The sequence below is a fragment of the Canis lupus genome, chromosome 16 (genome assembly GCF_048164855.1).
Source record: "Canis lupus baileyi chromosome 16, mCanLup2.hap1, whole genome shotgun sequence".
NCBI classification, from domain to species: Eukaryota; Metazoa; Chordata; class Mammalia; order Carnivora; family Canidae; genus Canis; species Canis lupus.
Window position 1 is genome coordinate 1,160,471 of NC_132853.1, and position 19,092 is coordinate 1,179,562.

The window sequence follows — 19,092 nt, forward strand, 5'->3', positions numbered from 1 at the left end:
TATAAAAATAAAATATATATGGCATACACAGACACACACGTAGGCATGTAATTAATATAGCAAGCAAAATACACATGTACTCAAAGACGCCTTTTGCGGGAATGGGAAGAGATCCTTTTGAAAGTTTTATATAACTGGAATATAAAGTACACTTTATAAAAATGAAAATAACCATACCAAATTTATTTAGCAATGCAGAATGAAAAGATATGCAAGAGCTGACAAAATTCTATTATCAAATTGTTAGAGCATTATATAAATTTTAAAAATTATGAAATCAAAACTCATTCTTAAACAGTATAACAAAATATAGAAATTTAGTATTACCATTTTTCAGATTAGTTTATGCCTAAAGTAAAAACTATTTGGATTAAAGACTTTTCTGATATTAATTTAAGGATTTTATTTATAGTGGTCAGATATAACACTAATATATACGGCAATTTGATCTTGGGAGTCCATTTAAGAAAATCTGTTTCCATTTGTACAATTCAAAAACTTCAGTATAATGTGGTTCTGATCAATGTTTCCTCTAATACTTTCAAGTACTGATCAACTGTTACATGAATAGACAATTCTACACATTTGAAGTCATAATTACATTTGCCTAAATTAATCTGCTATTGTTATACACAAACATATGATAAATATAAATAGCAGTGATGAGCAATGCCTTCACAACAGCGTCCCTTTTCATCCCTCAGTATCTATAAACAGCCTCATTATACAATGCTGTACTTCTCCCCCCCCCACACACACACACACACGACAGAGGCATGTGGAGGTCAGTAAAAGACAGGTGTCCCCAGAGTAGACTGGCTGAGGATGCAGTGACAATAGGTTATGGCCAGTCTCCATATGTCATCTCAGAGATTCTGGGGAGCCACTGATGAGGAGTAGGGTACCAGCAAACCACTATATTAGAAAGGCAGTTTGGTGGCATGAAGGAGCCTTCTCTTTCCTCAACACACTCTCTGAAACCTATTTATTCTTCACCTCAAAGGTTCCTGCACAAAACACTCTGCTGCTCCTTGCTTTCCATCCTCAAAGGACAAATTTCAGCTATCCTTAAGATTACTCTGGCAGGCAAAAAACAAAGTTTCAATTGTGCATACCTTTAAGGAGAAGTGTTCTAAGAAGTAAAACCTTAAATAAGGGAAGTAAAACAAGTGACAAAGTGGGATACATATTGGACTCCTAGCAACTAGGCAGCTAAAGACTCGGACTTACGGATCTGGACCTCAAGCTTAAAAAAGCCAATTACTTCCTATTTTAAAATCATCTTTGAGCTCCCACAAGTGCTCACTCTCTGTCTTATGCAGCTTTGAATCCCCTTCAGCTCCCTTGGCTCACTCCCCCTGTTGAACTCACCTGGTAAAAACCATCAGATTCTTCACTTATTCTCTCATTCTGTGCCTGCTACCAGGCAGCTGAACGTTGGTAGAGAAAAACCATGCCATCATGCTCTCTAGACTCCCTTCAAAATTATGATCAATTATTTAAAATGGGCCAAGCAATAATAATTCTCTACTAAGTTCACTTTCCCATCTTGAACATCCTTTCCGCCTCCACAGCTCCTCCACCACTGATAATACTGCCTCCCACTTCACAGAGAAAACAGATGAAATCAGAGGAGAATTACTTCTCTCACCACCAATTTTAGGAACCTTCCTGCATCTGTAACTACATGCTCCTCCAAAAAATAGGATGAAGAGTTCCTGCTCCTAACTCAGGCTAATCTTGCCACTTGGGTTCTACCAAGGGCCTCATCTCTCCACTTGAGCCACAGGTCCTAAGCCCATCATCTGCCTTTGCAAAGACTTCACTCCTGCAATGATCTGTTGTTCTAGTGCACCATTGTTTCATTTGGGTGTCTCCTTATATGTCATATCCTCTGAGATGTCTTCCCAGACAACTTATCTAAAATATCTCCCCTTCCCCAATTGTTCTCTTTCCCCATACCTTGTGTTATTTTTCTTCGATAGCATGGATCTGTATCAGATATTATGCTTTCTATTTATTTGCTTTATGTTAATCTTTTCTGCTACAATGTAAGCCCCACAAGAGCAAGGATTTTTGCCTTTTTTACTCACTCTCTATGTTCAGCACATCATACAGTGCCTGGTACATAGATTAGATATCCAATAAATATTTGCTGCATGAATGCAGAATAAGCCTCTAACTTCATATGGCCAAGAGAATTACTGATTTTTCCACCCCAAAAGCATTTTCCATCTCAGTAAAAGACATTACTTGGTTATGCAGGTCCCAAACCTTGGGAGTCATTCCTGATTCTTCTATTTTTTTTTTTTTTTTGGATTTTTAAAATTTATATATGAGAGAGAGAGAGAGAGAGAGAGACAGGCAGAGGGAGAAGCAGACTCCGTGCCAGGAGCCTGATGCCAGACTCGGTGTGGGGACTCCAGGATCACGCCCTGGGCCAAAGGCAGGCGCTAAACCGCTGAGCAATCCAGGAATCCCCCTTCTTTTTTTTTTAAAGTGCATATTTAATCTATCAGCTCTATCAGCCTCAATTCTGAAATATATCCCAAATCTGACCACTTTTCATCATTTCCACTACTATAGTCCTAGGACACCAAGGTATCAATCTTGTGCCTGAACCACTGTAGTAGTTTAACTAGTCTCCAGCCATGCAGACACTAGTTACATTCCTAAGACAAAATTAAACTCTCATTGTTGCAGGTTGGCTGGCTGGCTCAGTTGGTAGAGTATGCAACTCTTGATCTGCTCAGGGTCCTGAGTTCAAGCCCCATGTTGGGCGTAGAGCTTACTTATAAAATATATAGGACAGCCCCGGTGGCACAGCGGTTTAGCGCCGCCTGCAGCCCGGGGTGTGATCCTGGAGACCGGGGATCGAGTCCCACATCAGGCTCCCTGCATGGAGCCTGCTTCTCCCTCTGCCTCTCTCTCTCTCTATGAATAAATAAATACAATCTTTAAAAAATAAATAAATAAAAATAAAATATATAAAAGAGTAAAAAAATCTCGTTGTATTTGAATAAAACCCACAGTGGCTTCCACATTACTCACCGTGGTCCATAAGGCCAGTATGATCTGGTCCTTGCCTACCTCTCCAATCTTATCTTTTGTCATTCTCATTCTCCATCTTCCAGACACAGTGGTCTTGTTTCTAGTTCCCAAGCATGCCACACTTGCTTCCACCTCAGACTTTCTTAAAGTATTTTATCAGTAACTGAAATTGTTTTACATGTTTACAGTTCCTCTTCCTCTACTAGAAGCACCTCAAATAGTATCTAGCACCTAACAATCATTTTTATAAATATTTGTTGAGCTGGTTGATCCCAGGGTTTTGATACTCTCCAGAATGCAACTCTTGGAAACAGGATTCTAATATTCTACATTCTAAGATATATTCATATAAATATTTATTTTTAGGAGAGACTGATGAGCATTTACATTTAGTTTGGTTAGAGAGATGCATAGTAGAGCAAGCAGGCCGGAGTAAAATTAATTTAAGTAAAACAAATGTTTGCTGAGCTCCCGGTGTATTATTTGAAATAAGACAAAGGTTCTACCCTCAAAAACTCAGAGATGGGTAACAATGTGTATTTTTTAGCTAATAGGATAGTGACATCTTCCACTTCTTTAATCCTTTGTATCATCTTAATTTTTTCTTCTTTTTTCAAACAGCAACGGAGAATGTGAAGCTGGCTGGAAATATGAATTGTAGATTATATGCTCTTTCAACATAAATATACTGAATTTACATATCAGATACTTGCTAAGTGCAAAAAATATCAAGATGAGTTACCCATAGGATAAATGAAGTCCAGTGAAAATACGCACATGCAAATAAATAATTGCAACATGACAAGAGAACTGTGTGTTATAAAGTTACCAAGTATAAAAGCACAACACCAGCACAGTGAGGGAAGCAACTAACACTGCCTGGGACATTAGGGAAGTGCTTAGAAGTAAGTTAACATCTGTGTAGGACTAGGAACAGGAGCTCTCCAAATAGAGAAGAAAAAAGCATATGATATAGAGAAACAACATGTGCAAGGGAAAGAATGAAAGAATTTATGTAGTAAATGGTGATTAACTAGGTGTACCTTAAAAAAAAAAAAAAAAAAGACTGCAAAAGCCTTTCCAGTAAGGCTGGAAACCTAGATTAGGACCAGATCCTATGATACACTGAGGAACCAATTTAGAATGTAAAGCAGAGGGGATCCCTGGGTGGCTCAGCGGTTTAGCGCCTGCCTTTGGTCCAGGGCGCGATCCTGGAGACCCGGGATCGAATCTCACGCCGGGCTCCCGGTGCATGGAGCCTGCTTCTCCCTCTGTCTATGTCTCTGCCTCTCTCTCTCTCTCTCTCTGTGACTATCATAAATAAAAATTAAAAAAAAAAAAAAGAATGTAAAGCAGAAGATGGATATGATTAGATGTTTACTGGCAAAAGAAAATCTTGGTAACAATGAAATAGGCTGAACATAAGATGCCAGATAAAAGTACTACTACATTGATAAATTAGACAAACACATGTGAAACACTAAAAATAGTACCAGACATAAAAAGTGACCAATTAATTTGGCTATAATTATTATTTTTATATTACTATTATAATCTCAGATAAGACACAATAAAATTCTGAAGTAGGTACTGGAGATGAAGAGTAGAAAGGCAGCTTGAAGACAGAAGAGGTGAAATGGGCTGTCAGCTGAGGCACCAGTTATGGGTGGAATGGCAATGAAATCAGTTTCTCCTCTGACTTTATCCTTCCTAAGCAAGGTCCCCTAAAAAGTTCACTTTAGCTAAGAAACTCTATTTTAGCTAGGGGGCAAGCTCAATAGATCTCCTAGAGTCTCAAAAATCACCCTGATGTAAACCCCTGTATACAGAGCTGCTTAAGACTGGGTGCAAAGAGCATCTTTTTGTTGGGAGGACTCCTGCAGCCTCTCTAGGCTCTTCCAACTGGGGGAAAAACAGAGAAGAGAAGCAAGTTTCTAGTCTTTTTTTTTTTTAACCTCACACACACTTATCCTCTATCTCATTGTGGCTGATGCAGAGCTCAGGGCCCAGTGTTAACAACTGAGGAGAGAAGACCATAATCAACAAGAAAGATACAGTCCATTGAGCTTACACTGCAATAAGGCAGCCAGTCAGGAAGGCAGAGGTCAGCAAGCTACCTCTTGTGGGCCAAAGTTGTTATAAGTATACAGCTATGCCTGTTTTATGCACTCTGGTAGCTTTTCTGCTACAATGGCAGAATTGAGTGCTTGTGACAGAGTTCACCATATGTTCCACCAAACTGAAAATATTTACTACCTGGACCTTTACATAAAAGTTTGCCAACCACTAAAATCTACCATAGGTTAATCATAATTTTGATAAGCATGACAAAGAGGAACCTGGTTTAGTATGTAATATTAGGAGGACCCCCCTGAAAAAGTAAAGGATAAGCTAGAAAAAAAGAAAATGCTCTCGAAGGCAAGTCCCAAGGTACAGCATGATGTAGAAGCTCTAAGATGGGAAGGAGCATGGTGTGTTCCAGGCACTGACAGAAGGTAAGCGTGGCCTGAGTATAGAATACAATTTGGGAGCACTGTGAGATGAGATCAGAAAGGTAGGCACGTAGATGGTGCAGGGCCCACAACCTAGATTTTATAACTTATCCACAGGGTAATGAGAAATTGTTTTGCATGATCTGCAATGAGCCTAATGTATAAAGTTCTCCCTGTTTTGTGGGGAATAATGGGTTTGTTGCAGAGCAACAATAGCTGTAAGACTAGTTAGGGGACAATGGCAGATTGGGAAAAGGGGATGAGAGCTTGGACTGTAAAACTAGAAAGAAAAATTGAGAAACAAACATACAGGCAGGAAGCTGAAATGATGTGGTGACTAAGACAAGCAGGTGAAAGAAAGATGACAGGTGATTCCTTTAACATGGCATGTATAACTCGCTGGACAGGGTACACTGGGGGAGAGCAGAACGAAAGGAAGGAGTAGAAAACTAGCTCAACTTGAGTTTAAAGTGTCTAAAAACAAAAGGGAGATGTTCATTAAGAGTTGATACACAACCCAGTTATACACTAGAAAGGCTGGAATCAGTTTTTGGGCAAGATCTCAATGATGAATGTTTTGGTTAAAAAAACAAGAGTGGCACTTGAGTGGCTCGGTCCATTAAGTGTCTGCCTTCGGGTCAGACCATGATCTCAGGGTCCTGGGATCTGGCCTGAATTGGGCTCCCTCCCCTTCTCCTTTTGCCCCTCTCCCCTACTTGTGTGCTTTCTCTCAAATAAATAAAATCTTAAAAAAATAAAAATAAAAATAAAAAAAGGAAACTTAGACAATACGTAATATAGTTAGTTTATATCCATTTATTTCTGTGTGTGAGGTAAATGGACAGTGCAAGAGGGATTACCCAGAGGACAAGAGAAAAGAAGATGCAGAGAAAAGAATGTTAAAAAGACCAAAAGTCATTAAAAAAAAAAAACTTTATCTGCTATACTTTTTTACCTGGGACTTTGCTGTTATCTTCAATTGAACCTGAGCAAATAAGATTGCATGGAAGGGTGTTTTTGTTCTGCCCAAGTGCTTAGCAAAAACATGGATTCCAGCTATATAATGGTCTAAAATATGACCTCTGAATAAGATTCTAAGTCAATTATTATGTTAATCTTGCTTTGAGAAGTGAGAAGGTACAGTTTAAAAGAAAAGATTATCTTGCAATCTAAAGAATTCTACAATGTGAACTTCATCACCACAAACTTTAAGACTACAGAGGACACTTCATAATGACACCAAATTAAACCCATATGAAAAAGAATTCTCATAACTTACTTTTCAAGCTCTTCCTGAGAATGGGCAAAAGTACAGTTTGTTCCTCGGGGACATCCTCCTTGTTGACGCAGGTCTCGGCACATGCTAGTCTTGTATTTGCTGTTAGGCTGAGGCTATGAGAAAGAAAATTGGTGTGTGGAAAAGTGAAGACTCTTGAGATTTCAGAATTTTATGATTTACCCTTTAGTTCTTTTTCACATTAGAGAAGTAATTCTTGTGCTGAAGCAACTGCCATTCCACCATTTCCCGTTAGGCATTACCCACGGTAACTCTGAACTGCTGTTTCAAATATTTCTTCTGAGGATTATCTGAAACTGGTTTAAATGTTGTTTATTTATTTGTCAGGCAACACAATGCCCACAAAACTAAAAGATTTTCTCATCAATTCACTGCTGTCTTAAAATTATGATACCAAAACAAATGATTTAAAAAGCATTTAAAAAGCCATAAGCTTTGTCCACTTAAACTTTCCCAGGAGAGAAAGAATACAATTTCCCCTGAAAGAAAATTTATAAAACCAACTTATTTGTCAGCTTGAGGGTACAACTCTCTTCTTAGGCTTGGAGCTGTTTAAGTTCACATAACAATGAGGCAAAATATAAAAACCTCCTGTAACTGGCATAACTGCATCAAAATTTAAGATGTCATTGTTATTTTTGTGACCTTAACAAAGATGAAACATTTATCTGTCAATGTTTGAATATCATAATGTTTTCTAACAGAATAAAGGCAGAAGAGCAGAAAGATCACTTTCAGAGTAAATCTGATCCCAGTTCTATCACTTATTGCCACCAGGACCTTAGATTTGTTATTTAACCTCTTTAAACTTCAGTTTGGAAAAAGCAATTACCTTGCAGGTGGCGGGGAGGATTAGAAATTATCTAAATAAAACACTGAACATAGGAACTTGGCTCACAGTGACATAATAAATGGGAATCATTATTAGAATAAAAGATTACACCTTAGACAACGCTTTCTGAAGTACATTGCAAATATTTTAAAAATTCAAACTCCACACATTTACAAACAGATATTCATTTGTATGAGAGCAATGGAGAAAAAGCTGACAATTTCCCTACATGAGAAAAGAATTAGACAAAATGTCTGGAAGGAATCACTGATCTATATTTGGTCAAAAACATGTGCAGTGAACTCTATATTCAAAATACTCTCCCAATGGTTACTGTGCTATGAATTATTTATCAGGCATACTAAAACTTGAGTTTCTCCCAAAAGAACAGATAATAGAAAACTAAAAGAGCAGAGTCATGTAAGAAGTCCATTAACCAAAAAAGCTTGTTCAAGTTGTTCAGGATGAACCTCTGTCAGAGGTAACAGTGGTCAGAAGTGAACATGCTTACCTGAGGTGTCTCATGGCCTTTTCTACTATAATTTTGTATGAAGTCCACAAGGCCATGAACCACTGTTTTAACAGCTACCATTGCATTTTCTAGCTGCTCCCAAGTTGGTGAAACAGCATCTAATAAAATAAGCCATCAAGGAGATGGGGGAAGAATTTGTTAGCAGTAATTCTCTTGTGTTATCTACCTCAAAGGTAGAAAAACTATAAGCAACAGAGTATTTTTCCACATACCTGGATTAGGGTCTATGTTTGCAAGAAGTTCTAAATGAGGCCTCAGTCTATTTAAGTTAGCTGGGTCACCTGTTCGTTGCAAAACAATTGTCAATTCCTGGACACTCTTTGCAAATGATTCTGGAGACTGCAGCTAACAAACAGAAAACAGAATGGCTTTTACTCTGGTTCTTATGACACATCTATATTCAGATGCTTCATTTAGCCAACATTCTAAACCGGTTTCCAAGTGTCTTCAGATTCCATAATAGGACTATCAATGATGAATACAATTTTCACCTCAGAATCTGCCCTATGAAATTCATCATCAGACACTTAGAAAATTTACTTATAAGCTGTATTAGCTCTCTGGGGTCAGAACCCAGACAGACAGACTCTGTAAGCCAGACTGCTTTTATGCTACTATCCTACATTTGCTTCCCTGTTGCCTCCATTAGTTTATTTTGAAGATTAAAAAAATAATAAAGGGATGCCTGGGAGGCTCAATGGTTGAGCTTCTGCCTTCTGCTTAGGGTGTGATCCCAGGATCCTGGGATCGAGTACCATATTGGGTTCCCTGCAGGGAGCCTGCTATTCCCTCTGCCTGTGTCTCTGCCTCTCTCTCTGGGTCTCTCATGAATGAGTAAATAAAATCTTAAAAAAATAAAAAATAATAAAAAGAAATAAAGATAAAATAATACAGCGTCTGATATTTAAAAACATAGGAATCTCCAACTAATTGTCTCTTTAGTCCCTTCTGAAGATTGCAATGCTCTTCAATGTAACAGCAATGATATAAAACAAGCATCACTAATTTCACAAACCTTATCAATGATAGACTGCATGTGTGATTTATGTGCCAAGTCACCATACAGAAGTGAGGACCACTGCTCAGGTGAAATGCGGAGTCCTGCTTCCATTGCAATATGAACAATTTGGGCATCATGTTCTCTGCGTAATGCTTCGTAACTCCTAAATTCCTCCTTTAGCTGCATCAAGGAAGAGTCTTCATCCCTTTTGGTAACCTAAAAGATAGAAAGGAGAAAAAAAAAATCAAAATTGGTCTGCTCTCTCCCCTCCTTCAATCAATTCTTTTGTGGGGAGCATAGAGGTGTCAGATACTAGACAAAAAAGGTGCAAGGAAAAGAAAGGTCTTTTCACAAATTTTTTGGAACAAGGCAGAACTTACATAACCCAGTACATAGTTTTGCCTTCCTTCAGTGAGCTCAGCAACTGATAAGAAGACGCTTGTAAACAGAAAATTATAGTATGTGTGCTATTATAATGCTCCACAGCAACATAAAGGAAAGGCAGTTAAATCTGACTGGTGGGAGAAAGGGGTTACAGAGAAGGCTTCCCCCACTTGAAAGCTGCATAAACTAAGTCTTGAAGAATAAATAGTTTTCATGTAAGAAAGAAAATCCTAACAAGAGTAGTAAGTAGCAAAACAGAAAAATGAAAGAGCAGGGATCCCTGGGTGGCGCAGCGGTTTAGCGCCTGCCTTTGGCCCAGGGCGCGACCTTGGAGACCCGGGATCGAATCCCATGTCGGGCTCCCGGTGCATGGAGCCTGCCTCTCCCTCTGCCTGTGTCTCTGCCTCTCTCTCTCTCTCTCTCTCTCTCTCTCTCTCTGTGTATGACTATCATAAATAAATAAAAAAAAAATTAAAAAGAAAAATGAAAGAGCACAGCATATAGAATTAAAGGCTGAGATACAGGCTAGAAAAAAAAAATCACAGAGAGCCTTACAAACTATGGTGAGAAATTTGTATTATCCTGAAAGGCATGGGAAGCTAATAAGGACTTTTAAGCAGAGGAATGACAAATCAGTCCAGCCAACAGGTAGACATAGATATTAGCACTATCATGTGATAATTAAGAAATTTTCTATTACCATAAAAACGATCATTAGGATATTTATACAGCAGATACCTGACTTAAGTTATTTAAAAAATATAAATTCAAAAGTTTACAGAGCTTCACATATCCTACTGAAACTGTCTTATTTGCCAACATGCAGGTAGATGACTAGAAAATTTCCAAAATAGATGGTACATATTTATCTAAAACTTGTACACTGACATTTGAAACTTGGCTAGGATTCAGAATACCCAGGACTAGCACAAACTCTGAAACTCAGACTGAACAAATCATTCAAACTGTTCAAAATCATGATTTCTTCATTAGTAAAATGAAAATATCTCCAGACCACCTCACTGGTTGTTTCTACTGCTATTGTTGGCACATGAGACAACAATAGTATGACCCGCCCAGAACATGAAGATGGGAAAATCAAGTTACCAACTGAGAATTAATAGTATCAGTTCACAATTCTCTTTGGGAATAGGTAATTACATTATAGAAAAGTGTGGGACACCCGAAATTCTAATCAACACAAGTTTAGGTATAATTTAAGAGACAGCAGAGTATATAACTTAGAAATCACAAAAATCTTTTTTTTTTTTTTTAAAGATTTTATTTATTTATTTATGAGAGACCCAGAGAGAGCGGCAGAGACACAGGCAGAAAGAGAAGCAGTTCCATGCAAGGAACACAATGTAGGATTTGATCTCGACACTCCAGTATCATGCCCTGGGTGGAAGGGAGGCGCTCAACAGCTGAGCCACCCAGGCGTCCCTAGAAGTCACAAAAATCTATATTCTATGCTAACCTATTTAAAGAAACACCAAGAAAACAAAAAAGTTAGCAACCTAAAATATAGAAGAAACCCAAGAACCAGATGACAGTAGCACTGATTCAAATACCAAGTAGGCTACAGGGTGCCTTGTAGGCAGCATAAGCATCTATTCACCTGAGTGGTAAAGACAAGACACAGGTAGCTAACAGAGCCTGGTCATATTAAAGTTCTCACTACCACACATCAAAATCATCCACGAAGCATTAGAAACTACAATTTCAGGTAATCACAATTCCTGGCTTTGAAGACCACACAATTTAAAAAGTATATATGAATGCTCAAGTCCTATATCAGATACACCAAATCAGAATATCTGGGGATGGGACCCAGGAATGTATACTTTTAAAAACCCCACAGATAAATAATTCTGATGCAGATCATTAGTTGGGAATCACTGCATCAAACGTGAGAATCATTAACTCCCCTTGTGCTGATTCCATGCTAATCAAGCAAAGGTCTGATACTCTTCTGCAGGAAAATATCTACAATATGATGATTTAAGTCATGTAAGAGTTGCACTTCTCATTACAAATTAATAAAATTGATCATCGATTGTGTGTGACCTTGGTAAGGGTGCATCCGTTCCTGAAGAACTGTATGCACCCACAAAGTTCACATCTCTGAGCCTATAAAATCAAGGCAAGACCTTTGATAACAATGATTTTATCAGAGTAAACGATACCCAAGAGAGGTCTTTTGGCAGTTAAGTCAGCATGATATCCTTTTATTAATCTAAACACTGCTTTAGGGATCCCTGGGTGGCGCAGCGGTTCAGCGCCTGCCTTTGGCCCAAGGCACGATCCTGGAGACCCGGGATCAAGTCCCACGTCGGGCTCCTGGTGCATGGAGCCTACTTCTCCCTCTGCCTGTGTCTCTGCCTCTCTGTCTCTCTCTCTGTGTGACTATCATAAATAAATAAAAATTAAAAATAAATAAATAAATAAATAAACACTGCTTTAATGTTTTAAGCTAGAGGCCAGTAAGGATGAAATGAGAGCATAAAATTGAAATCTTTTTCTATACTGTTATTCAAAGGTCAGATAGTAGTAACTGTAGATGTATGATCATAAACCACAAAGCAGTATGATGCCTATAAGAAAAAATACACATTAAGTCAGGAATACACAGTGTGAGAACCTAGTCTGTCACTTCAGGATGATAAATGATCTCTGTAATTTGGCTGCTTAGCCAAAAACATAATGTTTGAGGAATCAGGGATTCATTTCTATTGTTGCCCTAAGGGTACAAAATCAAGCACTATAACTATCAGGGAGATAGTGTCCAAGCCTCATTAGTGGAGATAAATGAGTTCATTTGAACAGATTTCCATCAGCAATTACCTGTTATTTCAAACTATGCAGTCTGCCGAAAAAATTTTTTTCTGTCTGTACTATTTTCACTCTTGGGCTTATATATAAAACCAGCAAAATAGCTTAAATAAGCTTTGGCTTTCAAATTTTGATGTTTTATAGAAGCCAAAGGACCTTTACAGTTCCAAGTCTTTGGGCCTTTCTCAAGATCCAGCTAGCAACCCCTACTTTTTTTTTTTTTTAAGTAGCAACCCCTACTCTTGAAATATGAAGAAACTTAAGGATATGGCCTACTTTCCACCTCCTTCAGTACCTATAATCACCCACAATTCTAAAAGACAATGAAACTACATTTCTAAATATCTTGGGGTTTTTCTGTCTTCTCCACCAAAACAAAACGCACACACAAAAATCACACTACCTAAATGCAGAGTGGGGCAAGTACCTCAACTTTTCACTCTTGTTCTGAGGCAACATTATAAGCCATCTTCAGATTAAAGGTTGTAATCTAATCACAACAGGGAATAAGATAAAAATAACAGGAAGTTGAAACATTTACCAACTTTAAATACTTTTACCCTTTTAAGATGGTAAATTCATTTGAATTAGGCTGCTTTAGTCTACATTCATTATCCCAAGAATCAAGTTTACCAAATTATTTCCTTATGCTCCGTTTTGTGTTATGCACATCTTCACATGTTTATTCCCAAGAGGTAGCATCACAGATGCAAACAATGCAGAAGGAAAACAAAGTTTCCTTTCAACTCTTGAAAGCATTCTGTATTCCTGGAGCCTCTAGACCAGGTAACACTGATTCTAGAAAGCCTCTGTCTCACATACAAGCAACTAACATCTAGATGGTTGCTTGCTACTTACCTTAAAACATGAAGCTCGATACAGTAGTTGCACAACATGACCAATACTTGTTTTTGATGCCTGAGGAAATCTTGGTTCTAGTCTTTGCACAACAAAAAGTACCAGTACTTTCCTTGAGAGAGCAGAACCATCTTCTAATGCTAGCAACACCAGCTTTAAGGCCTCTTCTTGCATAGCTAGAAGTAAGGAACATGAATTCACAATTAATGAGAAACCTTGCAGATCATGTCTGCCAAACTTCTTTGGGTTTTAGTTCATGGCGGTCCATCATCCAGTCTATTTCATTAGCACAAAAAGAAGACCTCACAAATACAAAAATACAGTTTACTTAAAAATCAAACAAAATATAATTTCTATTAAATAACCATTTAGAACACAAGTCAACAGAATTTAAAATGTATCTTCTGAAGGTATTTAACGATCAACTAAATAATGTTAATGTTACAGTGCGAAGAAAAAAATCCTCATTTACAAAATACATGAAATTACTCTAACATATTGAATAACATATAAGGGACATATAGTAGTCTCATGATAAATGATCATTTTTCTTTAATGCGCGAGACTATTAGACAATTTGCCTGACAGAACAATTTTGCACATAATTTTAAAGTGATATTAGCCTCTGGGAGCAACACCTAAAGAAGGTATTAATTTATGTTGTTTTCCGGCCAGGGGTGTATATAGTATAATCTGAATCTAATCATGAGGGAATATCAGGCAAACCCAAATTAAGGAATTGTTTATAAAATAACTGCCTGTATTCTTCAAGAATACCAATATCATACAGAAAGGCTGAAGAATGGTTCCAGTCTCTTTAAGAAGATGAAAAGAGATGACAAACAGAATAAGTGATCTTGGCCTGAATTATATTCTGAAAGAAAATAAATTGCATTAAAGACATTTCTGGGGTAATTGACAAAAACAAAATACAAATTAGATTTTAGTATGGTATAGAAGTTAAATTTTTTTGAGTCTGATGAATAAACTGTTGTTACATAAAATGGTATCCTTGTTTTAAGGAAACATTGGAAGTATAAAGGGATACAAGGGCACTAAAATATGCAACATGTTCTCAAATGGTTCAGGAAAAAGAGCAAATAATATGACAAATATAACAAAATATTAAAAACTAACAAATGTAGATAAAAAGTACACAAGAATTCTCTGCATTATTCTTGCAAAGTTAAAATTTTAAAGTGCACTGGTTCTCAATTAAAATGGGAACTTCAGAGCTGAGAGGTCATCTATAATCTGGATTACAAATCAAATCCTTTTTTAAATGAGGTATTGAGGTCAAGGTTCACAACTAGTTAGCAGCAAAACTGTACTTGCACCAATGACTTTTTAAAAAAATTGAGGTAAACTTTATATAAAATTAACCATTTTAAAGTATACAATTCACATGAACAACCATAAGATCTATCTAGGAAACCTACAGCATAATGGTTTATGTCACTCCCCAATAGCCTCTACCCACTGCCTTTGGCAATCACTAGCCTGCAGTCTGAATCTATGAATTTACCTTTGTGGATGCTTCAAATACATGGAATCACAGAATGTGTGACCTTTTTACTGGCGTCTTTCACTTAATATTGAAGTTTACCTACATGTATCATTTCCAATCCTTTTTAAATTTTTATGCTGACTTTACATAGAAATGAAAATATTTTATGTATTTTGAATTCTTTTCTGTGGCTGAATAATATTCTATTTATGGACAAAGCACATCTGGTTATCCACTCATCAGCTGATGGACATGAGGACTGCTTCCACTTTTGGACCACTGTGACAAATATTGCTGTGAAATTGGTGTACAAGTTTTAGTTTGAATCTGTTCTCAGTTCTTTGGGGTAGACAGACGAGTGGGACTGCTGGGTCATATGGTAACTCTAACTCTCTGAGGAACCACCAAATCATTTTCCACAGAGGCTGCACCGTTCTACTTCCCAAGTTTCACACATATCCTCACCAACAATCTTTTTCCATTTTTTTACATTATGGCAAACCTAGCTGGTATGAAGTGGTATCTCATTGTGATTTTGATTTGCATTTCTTTAATGACTACTGATGCTAAGCATCTTTTCATGTGCTTTTTGGCCATCTGTGTACCTTTTTTGGAGAGATGTCTACTCACCCTCTTTGCTCATTTTTTTTTTACATTGTGTTGTCTTTTCGCTGTTGAACAGTAGAACAAAAGATATTTGATACTCAGTCTAGTGCTTCTTAGGTCAGGTAAATAAATATGAGGAAATATCCAAAGACAACATTCTTAAATTATATATAAATGTGGATTTTTAAAAATATTTTTCAATTTAACTTTGTATTATGGAAAATTTTCAACATACAAAAGTAGAGATAACATGATCCCATAAGATAGCTGTTGCCAGTTCTACCCACTTTTCTAGTTTGCTTTGTTTTGAAGTTTGAGTGTTTTGAAGGTAATCCCAGACAACATAGCATTTCACCCTTAAATAATTCATTATTTATTTCTAACATGTAAAGACTTCAAAAACATTTTTATAACTTTATCACATTTTTAGAAAGTAATATATATCCCTATTATCATATAATATTCAATCCGAAGTTGAATTTTTTCCCACTGTCTCAAAAATTTCTTCTTATAGTTGGCTTGAGTAAGTATTCAAATAAAGTCCATACATTGCTTTTGGTTAATATGCCTTTAGGCTTAAAATACACACACACACACACACACACACACACACACACACACACACAAGCTTCCCACTACCTTCCACCCTCTCATTAAAGAGAAAATTCAGTTTTTCTCTGAATTTTTTTAAGAAACAATCATTTTTCTTTTTTTTTAAATTTTTTATTTATGATAGGCACACAGTGAGAGAGAGAGAGGCATAGACACAGGCAGGGGGAGAAGCAGGCTCCATGCACTGGGAGCCTGATGTGGGATTCGATCCCAGGTCTCCAGGATCGCGCCCTGGGCCAAAGGCAGGCGCCAAACCGCTGCGCCACCCAGGGATCCCAAAACAATCATTTTTCTAAACACTTCCCCACATTCTTGGTTTGGCTTATTTTATGCTTGTAGTATTCCTAAGTATGTTCATTTATCTTCTTTATTTCATGTAAACTACAGGCTTGATTAGATTCAGAATGAGCTTTTGTTTTTTGAGATTTTCTTTTTCTGCCAAGCATACTTGTTATTCCATATATTAAAAGTGGAGATAATTAAGGCCTAGTTGTCTCACTTTTAGTAATGTTAAGATTGATATTAGGTTCAGGTCTCACCCATCTATAGTAAATTTTCCCAGCAACCTCACATCTAATGGTTTTAACAGCTACTAACAATTCTTGTGTAGACCCATTAATTGACTTGAGATTGTAAATGTGTGATTTTTCTAATTTTGACACATTTTTTTCTAAATTTATTAGCTGGAATTTTGCTAAAAGAGGTACCTACATTCAACGTCCTGAGAAACTGTCCTTGAAAACAGTTTGTAAAGGAAGGACAGAAAAAATATGCTTGACTTTTATTCTACTCTTTCATAATTTCTAGAATAATGTGTTGGCATTATTAAGCAACTGCCAAAGAAAACCATTTAATTTTTCTTGTACCGTCATTACAAAATCTTGGATTTTCATATATTTTATCTTTCAATCCATTAATCATTATTCATTTTGATTTTCAAACCGTGCCACTCACGTCCAGCGGGAGACCCTTCAAATTTACTTATTTTGATGTGATGCCAATGATCTTTGATAGCTTTTGTGCTTTCTACCCCAAGAATTCCCAGGCTCAACTTGTACTTCCCCACCCTAGAATTGGAATATGGCATTTATCCAAAGAGCCCGGTTTCTTTTTAATGGGCAATGGTATTTATTAAGGGTCATAATCTGAGTGTTATGGCTACTCACTGCTTCTAAGCCCAGTGGGCAGACCTAGAGAATAGGCATTTTTAGAGGAAGAAAAGTAAATGAGCCTGTACTTACAGTGACAATTCAAATTTAAGATCAAAGGGTTTTTATATAAATTCTTTGACTTCATACTTGTATCTTTTTTTTTTTTTTGTAATGCTGAAAATCTTAGTTCCTGATGACATTAACACCATAGCTACTTAAATTTCAAATAGGTCATAAATAATTATTAAAAAATAAATCATACAACTGTAAAAAATACCAAGCATGGACAGCCTGGGTGGCTTAACAGTTTAGCGCTGCCTTCAGCCCGGGGTGTGATCCTGGGTACGCGGGATTGAGTCCCATGTCGGGTTCCCTGCATGGAGCCTGCTTCTCCCTCTGCCTGTGTCTGTGCCTCTCTCTCTCTGTCTCTCATGAATAAATAAATAAAATCTTAAAAAAAAAATACAAGCATGAATTCCTCTGTAACTTAGTATAGGAAACGCTTTTTTTTTTTTTTTTTACTCCAAATCCAGAAGTAGTAACTGAAAAGACTGATATTTGACTATATTTTTTAATTGCATCACGGAAAACATCAACAGCCCTGAAAACAAATATTGTCAACCTTTTGAATTCTGTCAATCTGATATGTGAGAAATGGTCAATATAATTTTCATGTATATTTCTCTTGTTAGAGAAACACTGAGTATATTTTAGATGTTTGAGGGCCTTTTACATTACTTTTTCTTGTGCATTTTCTGTTTACGTCTTTTGCCAATCTTCAGTTGGGTGGTTGGTGTCTTTTTCTGAGTTTTTAGAAGTACCTTACGTATTAGTTTTATTAGTCCTTTGTGATATAATAAAAACATTTTCTAAGTTTGTCATTTATTTTTACTTTGATGTTTAAGTAGCTATGGTGTATGAGAAATAGATCTAATTTTGTCTTTTTCCACATGTCTATTCAGTTGTCTCAATGCACTTGTTTAAAAAGTTTCCTTTACACACAGTCACACACAAAATTCTACCTGACTGTAGCTCTAAATCAGAAAGGTAAAACAATAAAGCTTCTAAAAGGTAACAGAAAAGTGTACTTCATTCATAACCTTGGTATAGGTAAAGATTTTTTAAGTGGAATGTAGGTGGAAATAACTATGAAGGCATTATCCCTGGTGATTTGTATGTTTGTGTGTATAATTTGTCTTCCAAGTTTTAAAGACAATTAAAATTTTTTCATTAAAAAACTTTATTTTTCCTTTACTTACTACCTGTATAATAATATCAGGCCTCTCTAACTCGATTTTTTAAATTATAAAATTGGATCTGTGTCACTTCTTTCAAAAGCTGCTAAAGATTAAATGAGAAATTTATTCTAAAATGCTACAGTACTGTCACATAGATTATGATTACGAAAACTGGTTTAATTATGTCTATATTTATATGTATAAAGACGGGTTAAGTCTCAGGATTCTCAACTAACTCTAGAAATTGGCATCCTCTAACCCTGATAGCCAGTAAGAGAAAAGACGGTGATCTATCCTACCTGGTCCTAGAAACTGGCATCCTCGAGCCCTGACAGCAGCCCACAGGTTGGCAGACAATTGCTGGGGATTCTGGTGCTGTAATATTAGTTCTGTTACAGTTCTTTCTCCAAGTGAACGGGCTGCTCGCATGGCTCTTACACGACCTTCTTCCTCCACCAGTTGACAGTTTACAAGCGTCACCAGTTTCCTTTGCATTGGACGGCTCAGTGCACTCTGATTCAAACTAGCTACACCTTTAAGAGGAAGGAAACAAAGTTTTTCAATTAAATAAAACAAGTCAATTTTCATTATCCATACTTAACTATGAAGCCATAATTTGTAATGAGTCCTCTGTAAGGTACTTTCACTGTTTTAACAAGAGTATTACTATTCTGTGGTAACAGGAGTCTAATTTTTAGTT

General features: G+C 36.8%; 1 protein-coding gene and 1 non-coding gene across 6 annotated transcripts in view; both read right to left on the minus strand.

Annotated features, from left to right (window-relative positions):
- RC3H2 (ring finger and CCCH-type domains 2) overlaps positions 1 to 19,092 on the minus strand; it is a 61,729-nt gene that overhangs the window by 27,879 nt on the left and 14,758 nt on the right. For all 5 annotated transcript variants that reach the window (XM_072777797.1, XM_072777798.1, XM_072777799.1 and 2 more), the window contains exons 4-9: positions 18,692 to 18,925; positions 13,279 to 13,454; positions 9,220 to 9,420; positions 8,417 to 8,549; positions 8,184 to 8,302; positions 6,823 to 6,935 (exon numbers count right to left, since the gene is read on the minus strand). In XM_072777797.1, coding sequence (XP_072633898.1) covers positions 6,823 to 6,935; positions 8,184 to 8,302; positions 8,417 to 8,549; positions 9,220 to 9,420; positions 13,279 to 13,454; positions 18,692 to 18,925 — 976 coding nt within the window. The remainder of the gene's footprint in view (positions 1 to 6,822; positions 6,936 to 8,183; positions 8,303 to 8,416; positions 8,550 to 9,219; positions 9,421 to 13,278; positions 13,455 to 18,691; positions 18,926 to 19,092) is intronic.
- LOC140607659 (small nucleolar RNA SNORD90) lies at positions 8,636 to 8,746 on the minus strand. The gene has a single exon (XR_012009617.1). It is a non-coding gene; the product is annotated as a small nucleolar RNA SNORD90 (small nucleolar RNA).